Source organism: Oncorhynchus mykiss, chromosome 3 (assembly GCF_057628025.1).
Source record: "Oncorhynchus mykiss isolate SJ-2025 chromosome 3, ASM5762802v1, whole genome shotgun sequence".
Lineage (NCBI taxonomy): Eukaryota > Metazoa > Chordata > Actinopteri > Salmoniformes > Salmonidae > Oncorhynchus > Oncorhynchus mykiss.
In genome coordinates this window covers 16716289-16738845 of record NC_143024.1, presented here as the reverse complement: position 1 = coordinate 16738845, position 22557 = coordinate 16716289, and the positions used below count along the sequence as shown (strand labels likewise).

The following is a 22557-nucleotide window of genomic DNA, read 5'->3' as shown; positions in this document are numbered from 1 at the left end:
GTATGGGTCCAGGAACTTACCACAGCATGCTACAAGAGAAAAACAAAGACATTACATCAAGATCCACCCTGATTCATATCTTAATCACAGCCCCATCATTTACAGTTTTTTTTTTTTTTACAATCGCTAACATCCTTTTGTCCAATCTGTAGTCACATTTTCAAAACTCTAAACACGATTAGCACAACATCTGTCTGTTGTGGACCATACCAATAACACAATTCATGTTGTTTTCACAGAATATTCAGTCAATTAACACGTTTCTAAAATGCTTACACTTTCTTTACATACAAGCTTACCCAATACCATAATGAGGGATCTTTCTTGTCTTATTTATAAATGCTTGCACACAGTATGCCAGAAATTAACGTCATTTATGTAGACGAGGCAGGGTTTAACCTGGGAAAAACACGTTTGTGGGGAAGAAAGGTCATCGGGAAAAGGGCCACCGTTGATGTCCCGGGTCAGAGAGGAGCAAATATCACAATGTGTCCTGCAATCTCTCTGGTTCGGTCCTGCAGAAATGCCATATTGGTCCCTACAACACTGAGCTCCTTCTTCTGTTTTTAGATGACCTCCACAAACAACTGGTGCCAGAAGCAGAAAGGGAACAGGAGGGAGGAAACACTGAGCAATTATTTTCTGCCTGGAGGTGGAAAGTGTATGATCAATGGCCACATGACCGTGATCTTGCAGAGTTACTCCACCTCAAGAATTGCATTTGGTGAACGGCTCGGAACACACATACTCATTCAAGCAAATGAGAAATAAGTGCACTCAGGCTATCCGGAAGGCCAACGTTAGTTACTTTAAGGAGCAGTTCTCTCTCTGTGGGTCTAGTCCCAAGAAGTTCTGGAAAACGGTTAAAGACCTGGAGAATAAACCCTCCTCCTCACAGCTGCCCATGTTCCTTAAAGTTGATGATATGGTTGTTACTGACAAGAAGCACATGGCTGAGCTCTTTAATCACCACTTCGTTAGGTCGGGATTCCTATTTGACTCAGCCACGCTTCCTTGCCCGTCCAACATTTCCTCATCTCCCACCCCTTCTAATGTGGCTATCCCCGATGCTTCTCCCTCTTTTTCCTCTGCCCTGCAACAAAGTTTCTCCCTGCAGGCAGTCACTGAGTCAAAGGTGCTAAAGAAGCTCCTGAAACTTGACCTAAAAAAAACACCTACAGTGCCTTGCGAAAGTATTCGGCCCCCTTGAACTTTGCGACCTTTTGCCACATTTCAGGCTTCAAAAATAAACAAGTGGGACACAATCATGAAGTGGAACGACATTTATTGGATATTTCAAACTTTTTTAACAAATCAAAAACTGAAAAATTGGGCGTGCAAAATTATTCAGCCCCCTTAAGTTAATACTTTGTAGCGCCACCTTTTGCTGCGATTACAGCTGTAAGTCGCTTGGGGTATGTCTCTATCACATCGAGAGACTGACATTTTTCCCATTCCTCCTTGCAAAACAGCTCGAGCTCAGTGAGGTTGGATGGAGAGCATTTGTGAACAGCAGTTTTCAGTTCTTTCCACAGATACTCGATTGGATTCAGGTCTGGACTTTGACTTGGCCATTCTAACACCTGGATATGTTTATTATTGAACCATTCCATTGTAGATTTTGCTTTATGTTTTGGATCATTGTCTTGTTGGAAGACAAATCTCCGTCCCAGTCTCAGGTCTTTTGCAGACTCCATCAGGTTTTCTTCCAGAATGGTCCTGTATTTGGCTCCATCCATCTTCCAATCAATTTTAACCATCTTCCCTGTCCCTGCTGAAGAAAAGCAGGCCCAAACCATGATGCTGCCACCACCATGTTTGACAGTGGTGATGGTGTGTTCAGGGTGATGAGCTGTGTTGCTTTTACGCCAAACATAACATTTTGCATTGTTGCCAAAAAGTTCAATTTTGGTTTCATCTGACCAGAGCACCTTCTTCCACATGTTTGGTGTGTCTCCCAGGTGGCTTGTGGCAAACTTTAAACAACACTTTTTATGGATATCTTTAAGAAATGGCTTTCTTCTTGCCACTCTTCCATAAAGGCCAGATTTGTGCAATATACGACTGATTGTTGTCCTATGGACAGAGTCTCCCACCTCAGCTGTAGATCTCTGCAGTTCATCCAGAGTGATCATGGGCCTCTTGGCTGCATCTCTGATCAGTCTTCTCCTTGTATGAGCTGGAAGTTTAGAGGGACGGCCAGGTCTTGGTAGATTTGCAGTGGTCTGATACTCCTTCCATTTCAATATTATCGCTTGCACAGTGCTCATTGGGATGTTTAAAGCTTGGGAAATCTTTTTGTATCCAAATCCGGCTTTAAAATTCTTCACAACAGTATCTCGGACCTGCCTGGTGTGTTCCTTGTTCTTCATGATGCTCTCTGAGCTTTTAACGGACCTCTGAGACTATCACAGTGCAGGTGCATTTATACGGAGACTTGATTACACACAGGTGGATTGTATTTATCATCATTAGTCATTTAGGTCAACATTGGATCATTCAGAGATCCCCACTGAACTTCTGGAGAGAGTTTGCTGCACTGAAAGTAAAGGGGCTGAATCATTTTGCACGCCCAATTTTTCAGTTTTTGATTTGTTAAAAAAGTTTGAAATATCCAATAAATGTTGTTCCACTTCATGATTGTGTCCCACTTGTTGTTGATTCTTCACAAAAAAATACAGTTTTATATCTTTATGTTTGAAGCCTGAAATGTGGCAAAAGGTCGCAAAGTTCAAGGGGGCCGAATACTTTCGCAAGGCAATGTAGGTCAGATGGTTTAGACCCTTTCTTATTTAAGGTTGCTACCCCTATCATCGCCAAGCCTATCTCCAACCTTTTTAACCTTTCTGGGGAGGATCCCCTTGCTTGGAAGGCAGCCATGGTTTGTTCTTTATTTAAAGGGGGAGATCAAGCTGATCCTAACTGTTATAGGCATATTTCTATTTTGCCCTGTTTATCAAAAGTGTTGGAAAAACTTGTCAATAATCAACTGACTGACTTTCTTGATGTCTATATTATTCTCTATGGTATGCAATCTGGTTTCTGCTCAGGTTATGGATGTATCACTGTAACATTAAAGGTCCTCAATGATGCCACCATTGCCCTTGATTCTAAGCAATGTTGTAATGCTATTTTTATTGACTTGGCCAAAGCTTTGATATGGTAGACCATTCCATTCTTGGGAGTATTGGTGTCTCTGAGGGGTCTTTGGCCTGGTTTACTAACTATCTCTCTCAAAGAGTGCAGTGTATAAAGTCAGAAAATCTGCTGTCTCAGCCACTGTGTCACCAAGGAAGTACCCCAAGGCTCAATCCTAGGCCCCACGCTCTTCTCAATTTACATCAACAACATAGCTCAGGCAGTAGGAAGCTCTCTCATCCATTTATATGCAGATGATACAGTCTTATACTCAGCTGGCCCCTCCCCAGATTTGGTGTTAAATGCTCTACAACAAAGCTTTCTTAGTGTCCAACAAGATTTCTCCAACATTAACGTGGTTCTGAACACCTCCAAACAAAGATAATGTGGTTTGGTAAGAAGAATGCCCGTCTCCCCACAGGTGTGATTACTACCTCTGAGGGTTTAGAGCTTGAGGTAGTTACCTCATACAAGTACTTGGGAGTATGGCTAGACGGTACATTGTCCTTCTCTCAGCACATATCAAAGCTGCAGACTAAAGTTCAATCTAGACTTGGTTTCCTCTATCGTAATCACTCATCTTTCACCCAAACTAACCCTGACTCAGATGACCATCCTACCCATGCTAGATTACGGAGACATCATTTATAGATCGGCAGGTAAGGGTGCTCTCGAGTGGCTAGATGTACTTTACCATTCGGCCATCAGATTTGCCACCAATGCTCCTTATAGGACACATCACTGCACTCTATACTCCTCTGTAAACTGGTCATCTCTGTATACCCGTCGCAAGACCCACTGGTTGATGCTTGTTCATAAAACCCTCTTGGGCCTCACTCCCCCCTATCTGAGATATATACTGCAGCCCTCATCCTCTACATACAACCCCCGTTCTGACAGTCACATTAAGTTAAAGGTCCCCAAAGCACACACATCCCTGGGTCCCTCGTCTTTTCAGTTCGCTGCAACTAGCGACTGGAACGAGCTGCAACAAACACTCAAACGGGACAGTATCTTCATTCAAAGACTCAATCATGAACAATCTTACTGACAGTTTGTGGCTGCTTTGCGTGATGTATTGTTGTCTCTACCTCCTTGCCCTTTGTGCTGTTGTCTGTGCCCAATAACATTTTTGTTGCTGCCTTGCTATGTTGTTGTCTTAGGGCACTCTTTATGTAGTGTTGTCTCGTCGTGATGTGTTTTTTTAATCCCAGCCCCCGTCCCCGCAGGAGGCCTTTTGCCTTTTGGTTGGCCGTCATTGTAAATAATAATTTGTTCTTAACTGACTTGCCTAGTTAAATAAAGGTTAAATAAAAATATTACAAATTGAAGTGACCAAATGTCCCTCCTGGATGCAATGGATGCTGGCTGCAGAGACTTCTCAGCTGAAGACTGCCAGGGGTGGATGAGGCATGACAAGCGTTTCTATCCAAGATACAGAGACTTCTCAGCTGAAGACTGCCAGGGGTGGATAAGGCAGGCCAAGCGTTACTATCCAAGGTGCATAGCGAGAGATGACATAAGATGTGATGTGGACGAGAACATGTGTCTAAATGCTGAAGATGGTATAGATTAGAACAGGACGGGGCATTTTACTGGTTTTACCTTCTGTGTCTTTTTTACTGTAATTGTGTTTTATTTTAACACATTTGGAACCAAAGGCCATGTATGTTGGATGTGTTTGTAACGGTATTCTTGATGAGAAGGAGAGTCGGACCAAAATGCGGCGTGTCTATTGCAATCCATGTTTAATGAAGAAACACACTAAACACAAACACTATCAAAACAATAAACTTAACGAAAACCGAAACAGCCTATACTTGTGTAACCTAACACAGAAAAATGACATCAGGACACTAAGGACAATCACCCACGACAAACTCAAAGAATATGGCTGCCTAAATATGGTTCCCAATCAGAGACAACGATAAACACCTGCCTCTGATTGAGAACCACTTCAGACAGCCATAGACTTAGCTAGAACACCCCACTAGCTACAATCCCCATACATACACACCACATACAAAAACCCATGCCACACCCTGGCCTGACCAAATAAATAAAGATAAACACAAAATACTTTGACCAGGGTGTGACAGAACCCCCCCCCTAAGGTGCGGACTCCCAAACGCACCTCAAAACAATAGGGAGGGTCCGGGTGGGCGTCTGTCCATGGTGGCGGCTCCGGCGCGGGACGTGGACCCCACTCAATCAATGTCTTAGTCCCTTCTCCTCGCGTCCCTGGATAGTCCACCCTCGCCGCCGACCATGGCCTAGTAGTCCTCACCCAGAACCCCACTGGACTGAGGAGCAGATCGGGACTGAGGGGCAGCTCGGGACTGAGGCAGCTCGGAACTGAGGGGAAGCTCAGGAGTGAGAGGAAGCTCAGGAGTGAGAGGAAGCTCAGGAGTGAGAGGACGCTCAGGCAGGTTGATGAATCTACCAGATCCTGGCTGGCTGGTGGTTTCGGCAGATCCTGGCTGACTGCCAGATCCTGGTCGACTGGCAGATCTGGAAGAGTCTGGTCGACTGGCAGATCTGGAAGAGTCTGGTCGACTGGCAGATCTGGAAGAGTCTGGTCGACTGGCAGATCTGGAAGAGTCTGGTCGACTGGCAGATCTGGAAGAGTCTGGTCGACTGGCAGATCTGGAAGAGTCTGGTCGACTGGCAGATCTGGAAGAGTCTGGTCGACTGGCAGATCTGGAAGAGTCTGGTCGACTGGCAGCTCTGGCTGCTCCATGCTGACTGGCTGCTCCATGCTGACTGACAGCTCTGGCTGCTCCATGCTGACTGGCAGCTCTGGCTGCTCCATGCTGACTGGCTGCTCCATGCTGACTGGCAGCTCTGGCTGCTCCATGCTGACTGGCTGCTCCATGCTGACTGGCAGCTCTGGCTGCTCCATGCTGACTGGCTGCTCTGGCTGCTCCATGCTGACTGGCTGCTCCATGCTGACTGGCTGCTCCATGCTGACTGGCGGCCCTGGCTGCTCCATGCTGACTGGCGGCCCTGGCTGCTCCATGCTGACTGGCGGCCCTGGCTGCTCCATGCTGACTGGCGGCCCTGGCTGCTCCATGCTGACTGGCGGCCCTGGCGGCTCCTTGCAGACTGGCAACTCTGGCGGCTCCTTGCAGACTGGCAACTCTGGCGGCTCCTTGCAGACTGGCAGCTCTGGCGGCTCCTTGCAGACAGGCAGCTCTGGCGGCTCCTTGCAGACAGGCAGCTCTGGCAGCTCCTTGCAGACTGGCAGCTCCTTGCAGACTGGCAGCTCCTTGCAGACTGGCAGCTCCTTGCAGACTGGCAGCTCCTTGCAGACTGGCAGCTCTATGCTAACTGGCAGCTCTATGCTAACTGGCAGCTCTATGCTAACTGGCAGCTCTATGCTCACTGGCAGCTCTATGCTCACTGGCAGCTCTATGCTCACTGGCAGCTCTATGCTCACTGGCAGCTCTATGCTAACTGGCAGTTCTGAACAGGCGGGAGACTCCGGCAGCGCTGTAGAGAAGGAAGGCTCTAACAGCGCTAAACAGGCGGGAGACTCCGACAGCGCTGGAGAGAAGGAAGGCTCTAACAGCGCTAAACAGGCGGGAGACTCCGACAGCGCTGGAGAGGAGGAGGGCTCCGACAGCGCTGGACAGGCGAGACGCACTGTAGGCCTGATGCGTGGTGCTGGCACTGGTGGTACTGGGCCGAGGACACGCACAGGAAGCCTGGTGCGGGGAGCTGCTACCGGAGGGCTGGGGTGTGGAGGTGGCACAGGATGGGTTAGACCGTGAAGGCGTACTGGAGATCTTGAGAGCGGTGCTGGCACAGGACGTGCAAGGCTAGGGAGGTGCACAGGAGGCCTGGTACGTGAGACTGGCACCATCTTCACCAGCCGACTAACACGCACCTCAGGACGAGTATGGAGCGCTGACCCAGGTGCCATCAAATCCCCGACACGCTCCGTCGGGCGAATTCCATGTTTAAAACACCAACACAGCAACTCCCTCATTTCTCTCTCCTCCAATTTCCCCATTAACTCCTTCACAGTCTCTGTTTCGCTCACCTCCAACACCGGCTCTGGTTCTGGTCTCCTCCTTGGCTCCTCACGATAAACAGGGAGAGTTGGCTCAGGTCTGGCTCCTGACTCTGCCACACTCTCCCTGAGCCCCCCCCCAAGAAATTTTTGGGGCTGACTATGGGGCCTCCGTCCGCGCCGCCTTGCTTGCTTCGCAAACTCCATTCTCCTATATCCTTCCGCGCACTGCTCCATCGAATCCCAGGCGGGCTCCGGCACTCTCCCTGGGTCGACCGCCCACCTGTCTATCTCCTCCCAAGAAGTATAGTCCATACTGTACTCCACTTTGGGCTGTTCTTGCCTGTTGACACGCTGCTTGGTCCCTTTGTGGTGGGTGATTCTGTAACGGTATTCTTGATGAGAAGGAGAGTCGGACCAAAATGCGGCGTGTCTATTGCAATCCATGTTTAATGAAGAAACACACTAAACACAAACACTATCAAAACAATAAACTTAACGAAAACCGAAACAGCCTATACTTGTGTAACCTAACACAGAAAAATGACATCAGGACACTAAGGACACTAAGGACAATCACCCACGACAAACTCAAAGAATATGGCTGCCTAAATATGGTTCCCAATCAGAGACAACGATAAACACCTGCCTCTGATTGAGAACCACTTCAGACAGCCATAGACTTAGCTAGAACACCCCACTAGCTACAATCCCCATACATACACACCACATACAAAAACCCATGCCACACCCTGGCCTGACCAAATAAATAAAGATAAACACAAAATACTTTGACCAGGGTGTGACAGTGTTGTTGAACCAAAGGCCATGTATGTTGGATGTGTTGTTGAACCAAAGGCCATGTATGTTGGATGTGTTGTTGAACCAAAGGCCATGTATGTTGGATGTGTTGTTGAACCAAAGGCCATGTATGTTGGATGTGTTGTTGAACCAAAGGCCATGTATGTTGGATGTGTTGTTGAACCAAAGGTCATGTATGTTGGAGGTGTTGTTGAACCAAAGGCCATGTATGTTGGAGGTGTTGTTGAACCAAAGGCCATGTATGTTGGAGGTGTTGTTGAACCAAAGGCCATGTATGTTGGAGGTGTTGTTGAACCAAAGGCCATGCATGTTGGAGGTGTTGTTGAACCAAAGGCCATGTATGTTGGATGTGTTGTTGAACCAAAGGTCATGTATGTTGGAGGTGTTGTTGAACCAAAGGCCATGTATGTTGGAGGTGTTGTTGAACCAAAGGCCATGTATGTTGGATGTGTTGTTGAACCAAAGGTCATGCATGTTGGAGGTGTTGTTGAACCAAAGGCCATGTATGTTGGAGGTGTTGTTGAACCAAAGGCCATGTATGTTGGAGGTGTTGTTGAACCAAAGGCCATGTGTGTTGGATGTGTTGTTGAACCAAAGGCCATGTATGTTGGATGTGTTGTTGAACCAAAGGCCATGTATGTTGGATGTGTTGTTGAACCAAAGGCCATGTATGTTGGATGTGTTGTTGAACCAAAGGCCATGTATGTTGGATGTGTTGTTGAACCAAAGGCCATGTATGTTGGATGTGTTGTTGAACCAAAGGCCATGTATGTTGGATGTGTTGTTGAACCAAAGGCCATGTATGTTGGATGTGTTGTTGAACCAAAGGTCATGTATGTTGGATGTGTTGTTGAACCAAAGGCCATGTATGTTGGATGTGTTGTTGAACCAAAGGTCATGTATGTTGGATGTGTTGTTGAACCAAAGGCCATGTGTGTTGGATGTGTTGTTGAACCAAAGGCCATGTATGTTGGATGTGTTGTTGAACCAAAGGTCATGTATGTTGGATGTGTTGTTGAACCAAAGGCCATGTGTGTTGGATGTGTTGTTGAACCAAAGGCCATGTATGTTGGATGTGTTGTTGATCACTGGTAGTAATTTCATGTTGCTAATAAAGCTTTTACTGCAGCAATTCTGTCACTTACTATTTTTTTCTACTTTACATTCTATGAAGTAAAGATAAATCATTCATCATTCGACACTCAACCAAAAAATGTAGAGTGGTTTACAATAAGAGGAAACTGAATGATAAAAACAATGGATATCATATTGTCTAATGTCTGCAGGTAGAACTGAAACATGAAAAGTAATACAGTTTTTGTAATGCCATTAACTGTTAGTATTTTGAAAGTCATTGTGTTCTGATTGACTATACGTTCCTCTTGGATAGAAAACATGTGTGTTGACAGAATGATTAGATACTGTATTGAGTCGGGTTTGCCATGCTTTGATAGAGTTAGTGTATGTACAGTAGAGAAAGGCTTTTTTGCATTTTGAAATGTAGAGTTGGTATTTAATGTTTGTATTTGTATTTTGGTTTGAGCAGAAAATGTACTATTTGGCTAATTGTGTGATGTAGGGGTGTTGCTGTCTTAAGAGTTAATCATCTTAAGTATAAGTAAACGCTTGTTAGCAATTGTATTTTTTTTTTAAACACACATTCCAAACATACACAACCAACACTGAACTACAGAGTTCTTATAACATTACATCCACAGCTGCCGCCACAATTCGTGTGTCCCTGAATCTGTGTGTGTGCCTGCATATGTGTGTGTAAGTGAGTGTGTTCGAGTGTGCGTGCCTGCCTGCCTGCGCGTGTGTGTTTAAGTGATTGCATATGTGTTTGTAAGTGAGTGTGTTCGAGTGTGTGTGCGTGCCTGCGTGTGTGTGTTTAAGTGATTGCGTGTGTGTGTGTAAGTGAGTGTGTTCGAGTGTGTGTGTGTGCCTTCCTGCGTGTGTGTGTTTAAGTGATTGCCTGTGTGTTTGTAGGTGAGTGTGTTCGAGAGTGTGTGTGTGCCTTCCTGCCTGCGTGTGTGTGTTTAAGTGATTGCGTGTGTGTGTTTAAGTGATTGCCTGTGTGTTTGTAGGTGAGTGTGTTCGAGAGTGTGTGTGTGCCTTCCTGCCTGCGTGTGTGTGTTTAAGTGATTGCGTGTGTGTCCGTTTGCATCTCTTTCACAAAGTTTGTCCCAAACTCAACCCAGGATAAATTATGCTTCAAATGAACTGTTTAGCTAGGAAGATAAACTGTGTATTAGTCATCTTTAAAGGAGACATGTTTAGATGACTAGTGCAGGGTACATTTCTAACAGTAGAGGTTGGGACTGTGTTCAGGCTCACTGATACGTCTTCTAAATCTATGTTGAGTAAACTTATGTTTCACTAAAGGAACATATTCGGCACAGCACAATGTTCATCTGGAAAATAACCAGTATGACTGAATTTTGAGCACTCGATATACTTACAGCAGAGTTTCTGAATGACCTCCAGGATCTCACATTCCTGAGACAGGAAGATAAATGCATTACAGGGAGATTTAGGAGAATCTTGTGACTGTCCATATATATATATGTGTGTGTGTGTGTGTGTGTGTGTGTGTGTGTGTGTGTGCGTGCGTGCGTGCGTGCGTACATGTGTGTGTGTGCCTGCGTGCGTACGTACATGCGTGTGCGTGTGTGTGCGTGTGTGCGTGCATGCGTGCATGTGTGTGTGTGTGTGCGTGCATACGTACGTACGTGTGTGTGTGTGTGTGTGTGTGTGTGCATACGTACGTACGTACATGTGTGTGTGTGCGTGCATACATGTGTGTGTGTGTCTGTGACTGTTATGTACGGGAGTGAAATATACACAGTTGTCATTCTGTGTAACCAGTGTTGACTGCTGACCTGTTTGACACAAATCACGATGACAAAGTTTAATACACTGTGACTGAGGAACAGAGGTCACTTTTTTACCTCTGACCAACCTCATCAAACCAGCCCACCCTACACTCGCCCATCCCTACGAGCTCCAAGTCCCAACCCAATCCAAGTCTCAACTCTTATTCCTGCACTCCCCCATTACACACATAGTGATGAAAAGTGTGTTGGACTTTGGCTCCTTCCCATCACCCACAATTGCTCCATTATTTAAGAGTTACTCACGTCTGCCCCAGGATTGCCCACTGGGCCTGGTGATCCCTGTAGGGAAGGACATGAAGCCATGAGTCAGATAGCAGATTTTCGTTGGTACTTAGTAGGTACTACTTAACATATTCATACAGCATAGGTCATGATAAAAGTCGAAAAATATGTTAACTATGTATTCAGAGCTGTGGTTCTGTAATATTTACTGTGAACTCAATGTTGTTGTGGAACTTACATTCTCTCCTGTGAGACCAGGGTATCCTTTTGGCCCCTGGGGTCCTCCCCGACCTGGCTGGTCGTTCTGTGGAATCAATAAGGAAGGAGTATGAATGAGCAAACAGGTATTAGCTATGCTAGGCTAGGCAACTTATACCATACGGAGATGGCAGAGGTGGCAGTGGACAGTGCTGAACTCTTTAATCTAAGGTCAACTTACATCATCACCGCGATCACCTGGCAGGCCGACATCACCCTTCAGCCCTGTGAATCCCCTGATGCCCTATGAGAGAGAGAGAGAGAGAGAGAGAGAGAGAGAGAGAGAGAGAGAGAGAGATAGAGAGAGATAGAGACAGAGAGACAGATAGACAGAGACGGTTAGTGGCTTGTGCTTCTAGTTCCGACCGTGCGGTAATATCTAACAAGTAATCCAACAATTTCACAATAACTACCTTATACACACAAGTGTAAGGGAATGAATAAGAATGTCATATAAATATGGATGGGCGATGGCCAAACGGCATAGGCAAGATGCAGTAGATGGAATAGAGTACAGTATATACATTTGAGATGAGTAATATAGGGTATGTAAACATTATATAAAGTGGCATTGTTTAAAGTGACTAGTGATACATTTATTACATCCAATTTTTAATTATTAAAGTGGCTATAGATTTGAGTCAGTATGTTGGCAGCAGCCACGCTGTTGCGCCTTCTTCACCACGCTGTCTGTGTGGGTGGACAAATTCAGTTTGTCTGTGATGTGTACGCCAAGGAACTTAAAACTTTCCACCTTCTCCACTACTGTCCCGTCGATGTGGATAGGGGGGTGCTCCCTCTGCTGTTTCCTAAAGTCCACAATCATCTCCTTTGTTTTGTGGACGTTGAGTGTGAGGTTATTTTCCTGACACCACAATCCGAGGGCCCTCACCTCCTCCCTGTAGGCCGTCTCATCGTTGTTGATAATCAAGCCTACCACTGTCGTCTGCAAACTTGATGATTGAGTCAGAGGTGTGTATGGCCACGCAGTCATGGGTGAACAGGGAGTACAGGAGAGGGCTGAGAACGCACCGTTGTGGTTACCAAGTGTTGAGGATCAGCGGGGTGGAGATGTTGTTTCCTACCCTAACCCCTGGGGGAGGCCCGTCAGAAAGTCCAGGACCCAGTTGCACAGGGCGGGGTCGAGACCCTGGGTGAACAGCATTCTTACATAGGTATTCCTCTTGTCCAGATGGGTTAGGGCAGTGTGCAGTGTGATTGCGTCGTCTGTGGATCTATTTGGGGTGGTAAGCAAATTGGACTGGGTCTAGGGTGTCAGGTAGGGTGGAGGTGATATGATTCTTGACTAGTCTCTCAAAGCACTTCATGATGACGGAAGTGAGTGCTACGGGGCGATAGTAATTTAGCTCAGTTACCTTCACTTTCTTGGGAACAGGAATAATGGTGGCCCTCTTGAAGCATATGGGAACAGCAGACTGGGATAAGGATTGATTGAATATGTCCGTAAACACACCTGCCAGCTGGTCTGCGCATGCTCTGAGGACACGGCTAGGGATGCCATCTGGGCCAGCAGCCTTGCAGGGGTTAACACGTTTAAATGCTTTACTCACATTGGCTGCGGTGAAGGAGAGCAATCAGGTATTGGTAGCGGGCCTTGTCAGTGGCACTGTATTTTCCTCAAAGCGAGCAAAGAAGTTGTTTAGTTTGTCTGGGAGCAAGACGTCGGTGTCCGGGGCTGGTTTTCTTTTTGTCATCCATGATTGACTGTAGACCCTGCCACATATGTCTCATGTCTAAGCCATTGAATTGCGACTCCACTTTGTCTCTATACTGGCGCTTAGCTTGTTTGATTGCCTTGCGGAGGGAATAGCTACACTGTTTGTATTTGGTCATGTTTCCGGTCGCCTTGCCATGATTAAAAGCAGTGGTTTGCGCTTTCAGTTTTGCGTGAATGCTGCCATCAATCCACGGTTTCTGGTTGGGGAAGGTTTTAATAGTCACCGTGGGTACATCATCACCGATGCACTTGCTAATAAACTCGCTCAACGAATCAGCGTATACATCAATGTTGTTGTCTGAGGCTATCCGGAACATATCCCAATCCACATAATAAAAGCAATCTTGAAGCATGGAATCAGATTTCGTCGGACCAGCGTTGAACAGACCTGAGCATGGGCGTTTCCTTTTTTAGTTTATAGGCTGGGAGCAACAAAATTGAGTCGTGGTCAGATTTGCCGAAAGGTCCTCTCAGACCAGGGTATCCAGACAGAACATTAAACCTGCAGGTCCTCACAGACCAGGGTATACATACATACATACATACAGACAGACAGACAGACAGACAGACAGACAGACAGACAGACAGACAGACAGACAGACAGACAGACAGACAGACAGACAGACAGACAGACAGACAGACAGACAGACAGACAGACAGACAGACAGACAGACAGACAGACAGACAGACAGACACCTTTAAACCTGCATGTCACACCCTGACCATAGTTTGCTTTGTATGTTTCTATGTTTTGGTTGGTCAGGGTGTGATCTGAGTGGGCATTGTATGTTACATGTCTAGTTTGTCTATTTCTATGTTTGGCCTGATATGGTTCTCAATCAGAGGCAGGTGTTAGTCATTGTCTCTGATTGGGAACCATATTTAGGTAGCCTGTTTGGTGTTGGGTTTTTGTGGGTGATTGTTCCTGTCTCTGTGTTTGCACCAGATAGGGCTGTTTTAGGTTTTTTCACATTTCTTGTTTTGTTAGTTTATTCATGTATAGTGTCTATATTAAAGAACCATGAATAACCACCACACTGCGTTTTGGTCCGCCTCTCCTTCACCTCAAGAAAACCGTTACAGAATCACCCACCACAACAGGACCAAGCGGCGTGGTGACAGGCAGCGGCAGCAGGAGCTACGAAGTCTAGAGTATACGACTTGGGAGGAAATAGACAGGTGGGCGGTCGACCCAGGGAGAGTGCCGGAGCCCGCCTGGGATTCGCTGGAGCAGTGCGAAGAGGGGTATAGGAGAATGGAGTTGGAGAGACAAGCACGGCGGCGCGGATGGAAGCCCGAGAGTCAGCCCCAAAAATGTCTTGGGGGGGGGGGGCAAAGGGAGAGTGTGGCAGAGTCAGGAGTCAGACCTGAGCCAACTCTCCCTGTTTATCCTGAGGAGCCAAGGAGGAGCTCAGAACCAGAGCTGGTGTTGGAGGTGAGCGAAGCAGAGACTGTGAAGGAGTTAATGGGGAAATTGGAGGAGAGAGATATGAGGGAGTTGCTGGTTTGGTGCATGAGGCACGACATTCGCCCGACGGAGCGTGTCAGGGATTTAATGGCACCTGGGTCAGCTCTCCATACTCATCCTGAGGTGCGTGCTAGTTGTCTGGTGAAGACTGTGCCAGCCTCACGCACCAGGCCTCCTGTGCATCTCCCTAGCCTTGCACGTCCTGTGCCATCTCAGCACTACAGTGCTCCTAGCAGTGCTAACCGTGGCGGTGCCTGACCAGTACCACGCCCGTGTTATGCGGTGGTTCGCACGGTGTCCCCAGTACACGTGCTTAGCCCGGTGCGCTACATCCCAGCTTCCCACATCTGCCGGGCTAGGGTGAAGATCCAGCCAGGGCGGTTGGTGCCAGCCCTGCTCTCAAGATCTCCAGTACGCCTTCACGGTCCGGTCCATCCAGTGCCACCTCCACACACCAGCTCTCCGGTGGCAGCTCCCCGCACCAGGCTTCCTGTGCGTGTCCTCGGCCCTGTACCACCAGTGCCAGCACCACGTATCAGGCCTACAGTGCGCCTCGCCTCTCCAGCGCTGCCGCAGTCTCCCGCCTCTCCAGCGCAGCCGGAGTCTCCCGCCTGTTCGGCGCTGCCAGAGCTCCCGCCCCTCATTCCAGAGGCGCTAGAGCCCCTCATTCCAGAGGCGCAAGAGCTCCTCAGTCCAGCGCTGCAAGAGCCTTCCTCTCCAGCGTTACCGGAGCTTCCCGTCTGCCCAGTGCCATCTGAGCCACCCGTCTGCCCAGTGCCATCTGAGCCACCCGTCTGCCCAGTGCCATCTGAGCCACCCGTCTGCCCAGCGCCATCTGAGCCACCCGTCTGCCCAGCGCCATCTGAGCCACCCGTCTGCCCAGCGCCATCTGAGCCACCCGTCTGCCCAGCGCCGCCAGTGCCGCCAGTCTGCAAGCAGCCGCCAGTGCCGCCAGTCTGCAAGGAGCCGCCAGTGCCGCCAGTCTGCAAGGAGCCGCCAGTGCCGCCAGTCTGCAAGGAACCGCCAGTGCCGCCAGTCTGCAAGGAGCCGCCAGTGCCGCCAGTCTGCAAGGAGCCGCCAGTGCCGTCAGTCAGCCCACAGGCGCCAGAGCCCCTCAGCCCAGAGGCGCCAGAGCCCCTCAGCCCAGAGGCGCCAGAGCCCCTCAGCCCAGAGGCGCCAGAGCCCCTCTGTCCCGAGCAGCTGCCCCTCTGTCCCGAGCAGCTGCCCCTCTGTCCCAAGCAGCTGCCCCTCTGTCCCGAGCTGCCCCTCAGTCCAGTGGGGTCATTTAATAGGGTCACCGTGGTTAGGAGGCCACGGAAGCAGACAAGGTGGTGGACCAAGACTATGGTGAAGTGGGGGCCACGTCCAGCACCAGAGCCGCCACCGCGGATAGATGCCCACCCAGACCCTCTCCAATAGGTTCAGGTTTTGGGGGGGGGGGGGGGGGGGGGGGGTACTGTCACACCCTGACCATAGTTTGCTTTGTATGTTTCTATGTTTTGGTTGGTCAGGGTGTGATCTGAGTGGGCATTGTATGTTACATGTCTAGTTTGTCTATTTCTATGTTTGGCCTGATATGGTTCTCAATCAGAGGCAGGTGTTAGTCATTGTCTCTGATTGGGAACCATATTTAGGTAGCCTGTTTGGTGTTGGGTTTTTGTGGGTGATTGTTCCTGTCTCTGTGTTTGCACCAGATAGGGCTGTTTTAGGTTTTTTCACATTTCTTGTTTTGTTAGTTTATTCATGTATAGTGTCTATATTAAAGAACCATGAATAACCACCACACTGCGTTTTGGTCCGCCTCTCCTTCACCTCAAGAAAACCGTTACACTGCAGGTCCTCTCAGACCAGGGTATCCAGACAGACAGACATTTAAACCTGCAGGTCCTCTCAGACCTGGGTAGATAGACAGACAGACAGACCTTTAAACCTGCAGGTCCTCTCACACCAGGGTATCCAGATAGACAGACAGACAGACCTTTAAACCTGCAGGTCCTCTCAGACCAGGGTATCCAGACAGACAGACAGACCTTTAAACCTGCAGGTCCTCTCAGACCAGGGTATCCAGACAGACAGACAGACCTTTAAACCTGCAGGTCCTCTCAGATCAGGGTATCCAGACAGACAGACAGACAGACAGACCATTAAACATGCAGGTCCTCTCAGACCAGGGTATGTAGATAGAGACAGACAGACCTTTAAACCTGCAGGTCCTCTCAGACCAGGGTATCCAGACAGACAGACAGACAGACCTTTAAACCTGCAGGTCCTCTCAGACCTAGGTATATAGATAGAGAGAGATATAGAGACAGACAGACAGACCTTTAAACCTGCAGGTCCTCTCAGACCAGGGTATCCAGGCAGACAGACAGACAGACAGACCTTTAAACCTGCAGGTCGTCTCAGACCAGGGTATATAGATAGAGAGAGATATAGAGACAGACAGACAGACACAGACCTTTAAACCTGCAGGTCCTCTCAGACCAGGGTATCCAGACAGACAGACAGACAGACAGACCTTTAAACCTGCAGGTCCTCTCAGACCTGGGTATATAGATAGATAGACAGACAGACAGACCTTTAAACCTGCAGGTCCTCTCAGACCAGGGTATCCAGACAGACAGACAGACAGACCTTTAAAACTGCAGGTCCTCTCAGACCAGGGTATCCAGACAGACAGACAGACCTTTAAACCTGCAGGTCCTCTCAGACCAGGGTATCCAGACAGACAGACAGACAGACAGATAGACAGACAGACCTTTAAACCTGCAGGTCCTCTCAGACCAGGGTATACAGACAGACAGAAAGACAGACAGACAGACCTTTAAACCTGCAGGTCCTCTCAGACCTGGGTACATAGATAGAGAGAGACAGACAGACAGACAGACGTTTAAACCTGCAGGTCCTCTCAGACCAGGGTATCCAGACAGACAGACAGACAGACCTTTAAACCTGCAGGTCCTCTCAGACCAGGGTATCCAGACAGACAGACCTTTAAACCTGCAGGTCCTCTCAGACCAGGGTATCCAGACAGACAGACAGACAGACAGACAGACCTTTAAACCTGCAGGTCCTCTCAGACCAGGGTATCCCTGTAAGAAGATGAAAGAAAAATCTGAAATAGGCAAATGAGGTCCATGGACATTTGTCCAGACAACGTTGATAAATCATACTTGTAACTAAGAATCAAAACATGAATGCCTACTTATTGCTCAGAAATTCACTGCTGAAGAAATACAGACCTGGAACCCTGGATATCCAGGTTGGCCTTCTCCCTGTGTTCCAGCATCACCCTGAAGAGAGAATCAAGATAATATTGTGTATTTAGAATATTAGCCTCATGATAAATCAGATAAGCTCTTCAATACACTCACCCTTTTCCCAATGGGCCCTGCATCTCCTGGTGCTCCTGGAGGCCCCCTGGGGCCCTTAACACCCTGGGGGGAGAGACCCTGGTCAAAACATGCATTGTAGTTTGCATGTGTTACCACGTGGTACAGCTGTGTCATCATCGAAATCATTAAATGACTGGCCATCGTACCGCAGGCCCGTAAGGTCCCGGCTCTCCTCTGTACCCTTTGAGCCCAGACACTCCACTCAGACCCTTTCAGGGGGAAGAAATGGAGAGAGGGGGTGCGACAATGACTGGAGGTAAAACATCAACCTATATTTAGCAATAGCCCATGAGAGAGCTAGCCTGTTCCCCAAGAAGGTGTTGGTGGAACCATATAAGAAAGAACAAGTGATCACACAGAGTAATAGAGGACCGAGGGACACTCACCTGTGAACCCACGTCTCCAGCCTGACCTTCATGACCCTGTGCTCCAGCAGAGCCTGTGTCACCCGTCTCCCCTTGACCACCTCTTATTCCTGGAGCACCTCTTAGTCCCCTCTCTCCCCCTACACCCTTAAGAGAGACAAATAGGAAGAGAGAGGGAGAGAGAGTGTCATGTGTGCTCCCTCTCCTGCCTCTAGGTCACCAGGCTGCTCGTTAAGGCGCACACCTGTCACCATTACGCGCACCTGCGCATCGTCAGACTCACCTGGACTCCATCCCTTCCTTTATTACCTGCCCTATATATGTCACTCCCTTTGGTTCCTTCCCCGGGCATCATTGTTTCTATTTCATGTCTGTGTGCTGTTTGTGTTTCTTGTTTTGTATTTAGTTGTATTTATTTATTAAAACACTCACTCCCTGAACTTGCTTCCTGACTCTCAGCACACGTCGTTACAGAGAGAGAGAGGTCACCAGCTTGGATGTGAACAGCATTGTTCAGCTAAACAGCAACTTCCCATCGGTCAACAAGGCCATTTTACCATAATGTAAACATCAAAGTGTTTACAAAAGCTAAACCAACGTTTTTGTTTTCTTTTACAGTGATACAACTATTTAATTCAGCCATTTAGTCAATGTAGAGCAGGGATCATCAACTAGATTTCTTGAGCAGATTGTCGGGTGGACCGGAGCATAGTTACAAATAGAAAGCAAATTGACCTCAAGAAGCCCTGCTTACATTTGTATTCAATCACGTTTCTCTCTATCATGCGTGTGAATACTTGGGAACAGATTTCTTAAATTCCCTTGGAGCTGATTTCCTGTTGTCCAACAATAAAACATAATCAGATGTCACTTATTTTTTAGAAAACTTGGGGGGTCAAATAAAACCACCCCCGGGCCAAATTCGGCCCATGCACCATCAGTTGGGGTACCCTGATGTTCAGATATCTAGTAAGATATGTGTCTTCCTGTGTCAGATTATGTGGACAGTGTTCGTCCTGGTCCGGATGTTGTATTGATTCTAGAACTAGCTGAGTTCCAAACCTCTGTGCCTGGCGCTCCAGACGGTCCAAAGTCCCCCTGTAAAACACAGAAAGGTGGACAGGTGCCTGAGGTCATTGTCCAAATGTTATTGGTTATGGCATCATTTTTCCATTCAACTATAAAAAAATACACCGATACATTTGGCCGTTTATCACAACTGGCACAACTTTACTTCGTCTCCTTGGTCACCCTTATTTCCAGGTCCTCCGATTGGTCCAGGCTCCCCCTACAGACACAGATGAAACAATACAGCCACACAGAAAAGCTATCCTGTGTGATAGATGGATGGATGATTGAATGATTGAAATTGATGATTGAAATTATTGATTGATTAATTGATTGATTTGATTAGTTGATAAATCAATACATTGATTGATTACCTTGGCTCCGTTGGCTCCAGACACTCCAGGAACCCCTGGCTCCCCAGGTGTTCCCATCTCTCCCTGTGGACAGGAAGGTCAAATAGAAACTTAAGTCACTCACACATTAATTAACGCAGAACAGACAATTAAGGTGCTGGGTATGACAGAGTTACCTTTTGTCCAGGTAATCCATAAGATCCTTCATCTCCTTTCTGCCCCAGAGGACCTGGCTCCCCCTATCAGAGGAAACAGTCATTACCAACATCAACCAGTCTGAACTTAAATATGAATACTTCAGATCAGAGGAAACAGTCATTACCAACATCAACCAGTCTGAACTTAAATATGAATACTTCAGATCAGAGGAAACAGTCATTACCAACATCAACCAGTCTGAACTTAAATATGAATACTTCAGATCAGAGGAAACAGTCATTACCAACATCAACCAGTCTGAACTTAAATATGAATACTTCAGATCAGAGGAAACAGTCATTACCAACATCAACCAGTCTGAACTTAAATATGAATACTTCAGATCAGAGGAAACAGTCATTACCAACATCAACCAGTCTGAACTTAAATATGAATACTTCAGATAGGAGGAAACAGTAATTACCAACATCAACCAGTCTGAACTTAAATATGAATACTTCAGATCAGAGGAAACTTAAACATGAATACTTCAGATCAGAGGAAACTTAAACATGAATACTTCAGATCAGAGGAAACAGTCATTACCAACATCAACCAGTCTGAACTTAAATATGAATACTTCAGATCAGAGGAAACAGTCATTACCAACATCAACCAGTCTGAACTTAAATATGAATACTTCAGATCAGAGGAAACAGTCATTACCAACATCAACCAGTCTGAACTTAAACATGAATACTTTAGATCAGAGGAAACAGTCATTACCAACATCAACCAGTCTGAACTTAAATATGAATACTTTAGATCAGAGGAAACCTAAATATGAATACTTCAGATCAGAGGAAACAGTCATTACCAACATCAACCAGTCTGAACTTAAATATGAATACTTCAGATCAGAGGAAACAGTCATTACCAACATCAACCAGTCTGAACTTAAATATGAATACTTCAGATCAGAGGAAACAGTCATTACCAACATCAACCAGTCTGAACTTAAACATGAATACTTCAGATCAGAGGAAACAGTCATTACCAACATCAACCAGTCTGAACTTAAATATGAATACTTCAGATCAGAGGAAACTTAAACATGAATACTTCAGATCAGAGGAAACAGTCATTACCAACATCAACCAGTCTGAACTTAAATATGAATACTTCAGATCAGAGGAAACTTAAACATGAATACTTCAGATCAGAGGAAACAGTCATTACCAACATCAACCAGTCTGAACTTAATTATGAATACTTCAGATCAGAGGAAACAGTCATTACCAACATCAACCAGTCTGAACTTAAATATGAATACTTCAGATCAGAGGAAACTTAAACATGAATACTTCAGATCAGAGGAAACAGTCATTACCAACATCAACCAGTCTGAACTTAAATATGAATACTTTAGATATAACTAACAGCATGAATCTACTATTTATCTAGTATTATTCTATCCAAGTGGGTGACTGGTAAAGACTCCCAAACAAATAAACTCCCACTCATACCCCAATCAGATATAAACAAACAAAAGGATTGTTCTTATCCGCCTGGCTAATTACCCCAACCATGGCAGAAAAAACACACTCAAAATAACCCTGTCTCATCTTCTGATTTTGTTTGAACTGAATTGCTTTCAACCGCAGAATGAAGCACACCTGCTTTAACAGCAAAAAAGGGAATGACTATGAAGTCTGCTGAGGACAGAGTTATGGGAATAATGTGTAGTATTGTAACTCCCTGTTTGCAGTACATGTCAGTCTCAAGTTTGCGGACGACACAACAGTGGTAGGCTTGATTACCAACAACGACGAGACGGCCTACAGGGAGGAGGTGAGGGCCCTCGGAGTGTGGTGTCAGGAAAATAACCTCACACTCAACGTCAACAAAACTAAGGAGATGATTGTGGACTTCAGGAAACAGCAGAGGGAACACCCCCCTATCCACATCGATGGAGCAGTAGTGGAGAGGGTAGCAAGTTTTAAGTTCCTCGGCATACACATCACAGACAAACTGAATTGGTCCACTCACACAGACAGCATCGTGAAGAAGGCGCAGCAGCGCCTCTTCAACCTCAGGAGGCTGAAGAAATTCGGCTTGTCACCAAAAGCACTCACAAACTTCTACAGATGCACAATCGAGAGCATCCTGGCGGGCTGTATCACCGCCTGGTATGGCAACTGCACCGCCCTCAACCGTAAGGCTCTCCAGAGGGTAGTGAGGTCTGCACAACGCATCACCGGGGGCAAACTACCTGCCCTCCAGGACACCTACACCACCCGATGTCACAGGAAGGCCATAAAGATCATCAAGGACATCAACCACCCGAGCCACTGCCTGTTCACCCCGCTATCATCCAGAAGGCGAGGTCAGTACAGGTGCATCAAAGCTGGGACCGAGAGACTGAAAAACAGCTTCTATCTCAAGGCCATCAGACTGTTAAACAGCCACCACTAACACTGAGTGGCTGCTGCCAACACACTGACACTGACTCAACTCCAGCCACTTTAATAATGGGAATTGATGGGAAATGATGTAAATATATCACTAGCCACTTTAAACAATGCTACCTTATATAATGTTACTTACCCTACATTATTCATCTCATATGCATACGTATATACTGTACTCTATATCATCGACTGTATCCTTATGTAATACA

The 22557-nt window shown here is 46.9% G+C and overlaps 1 protein-coding gene across 1 annotated transcript in view; it reads right to left on the bottom strand.

Annotated features, from left to right (window-relative positions):
• LOC110535435 (collagen alpha-1(VI) chain) overlaps positions 1-22557 on the bottom strand; it is a 43473-nt gene that overhangs the window by 2881 nt on the left and 18035 nt on the right. Inside the window, exons 16-28 of the mRNA XM_090222433.1 lie at positions 19916-19978; positions 19761-19823; positions 19553-19606; positions 19381-19416; positions 18340-18465; positions 18100-18162; positions 17933-17995; positions 17801-17851; positions 17615-17650; positions 11534-11596; positions 11333-11398; positions 11116-11151; positions 10438-10474 (exon numbers count right to left, since the gene is read on the bottom strand). Coding sequence (XP_090078559.1) covers positions 10438-10474; positions 11116-11151; positions 11333-11398; positions 11534-11596; positions 17615-17650; positions 17801-17851; positions 17933-17995; positions 18100-18162; positions 18340-18465; positions 19381-19416; positions 19553-19606; positions 19761-19823; positions 19916-19978 — 757 coding nt within the window. The remainder of the gene's footprint in view (positions 1-10437; positions 10475-11115; positions 11152-11332; positions 11399-11533; positions 11597-17614; positions 17651-17800; positions 17852-17932; positions 17996-18099; positions 18163-18339; positions 18466-19380; positions 19417-19552; positions 19607-19760; positions 19824-19915; positions 19979-22557) is intronic.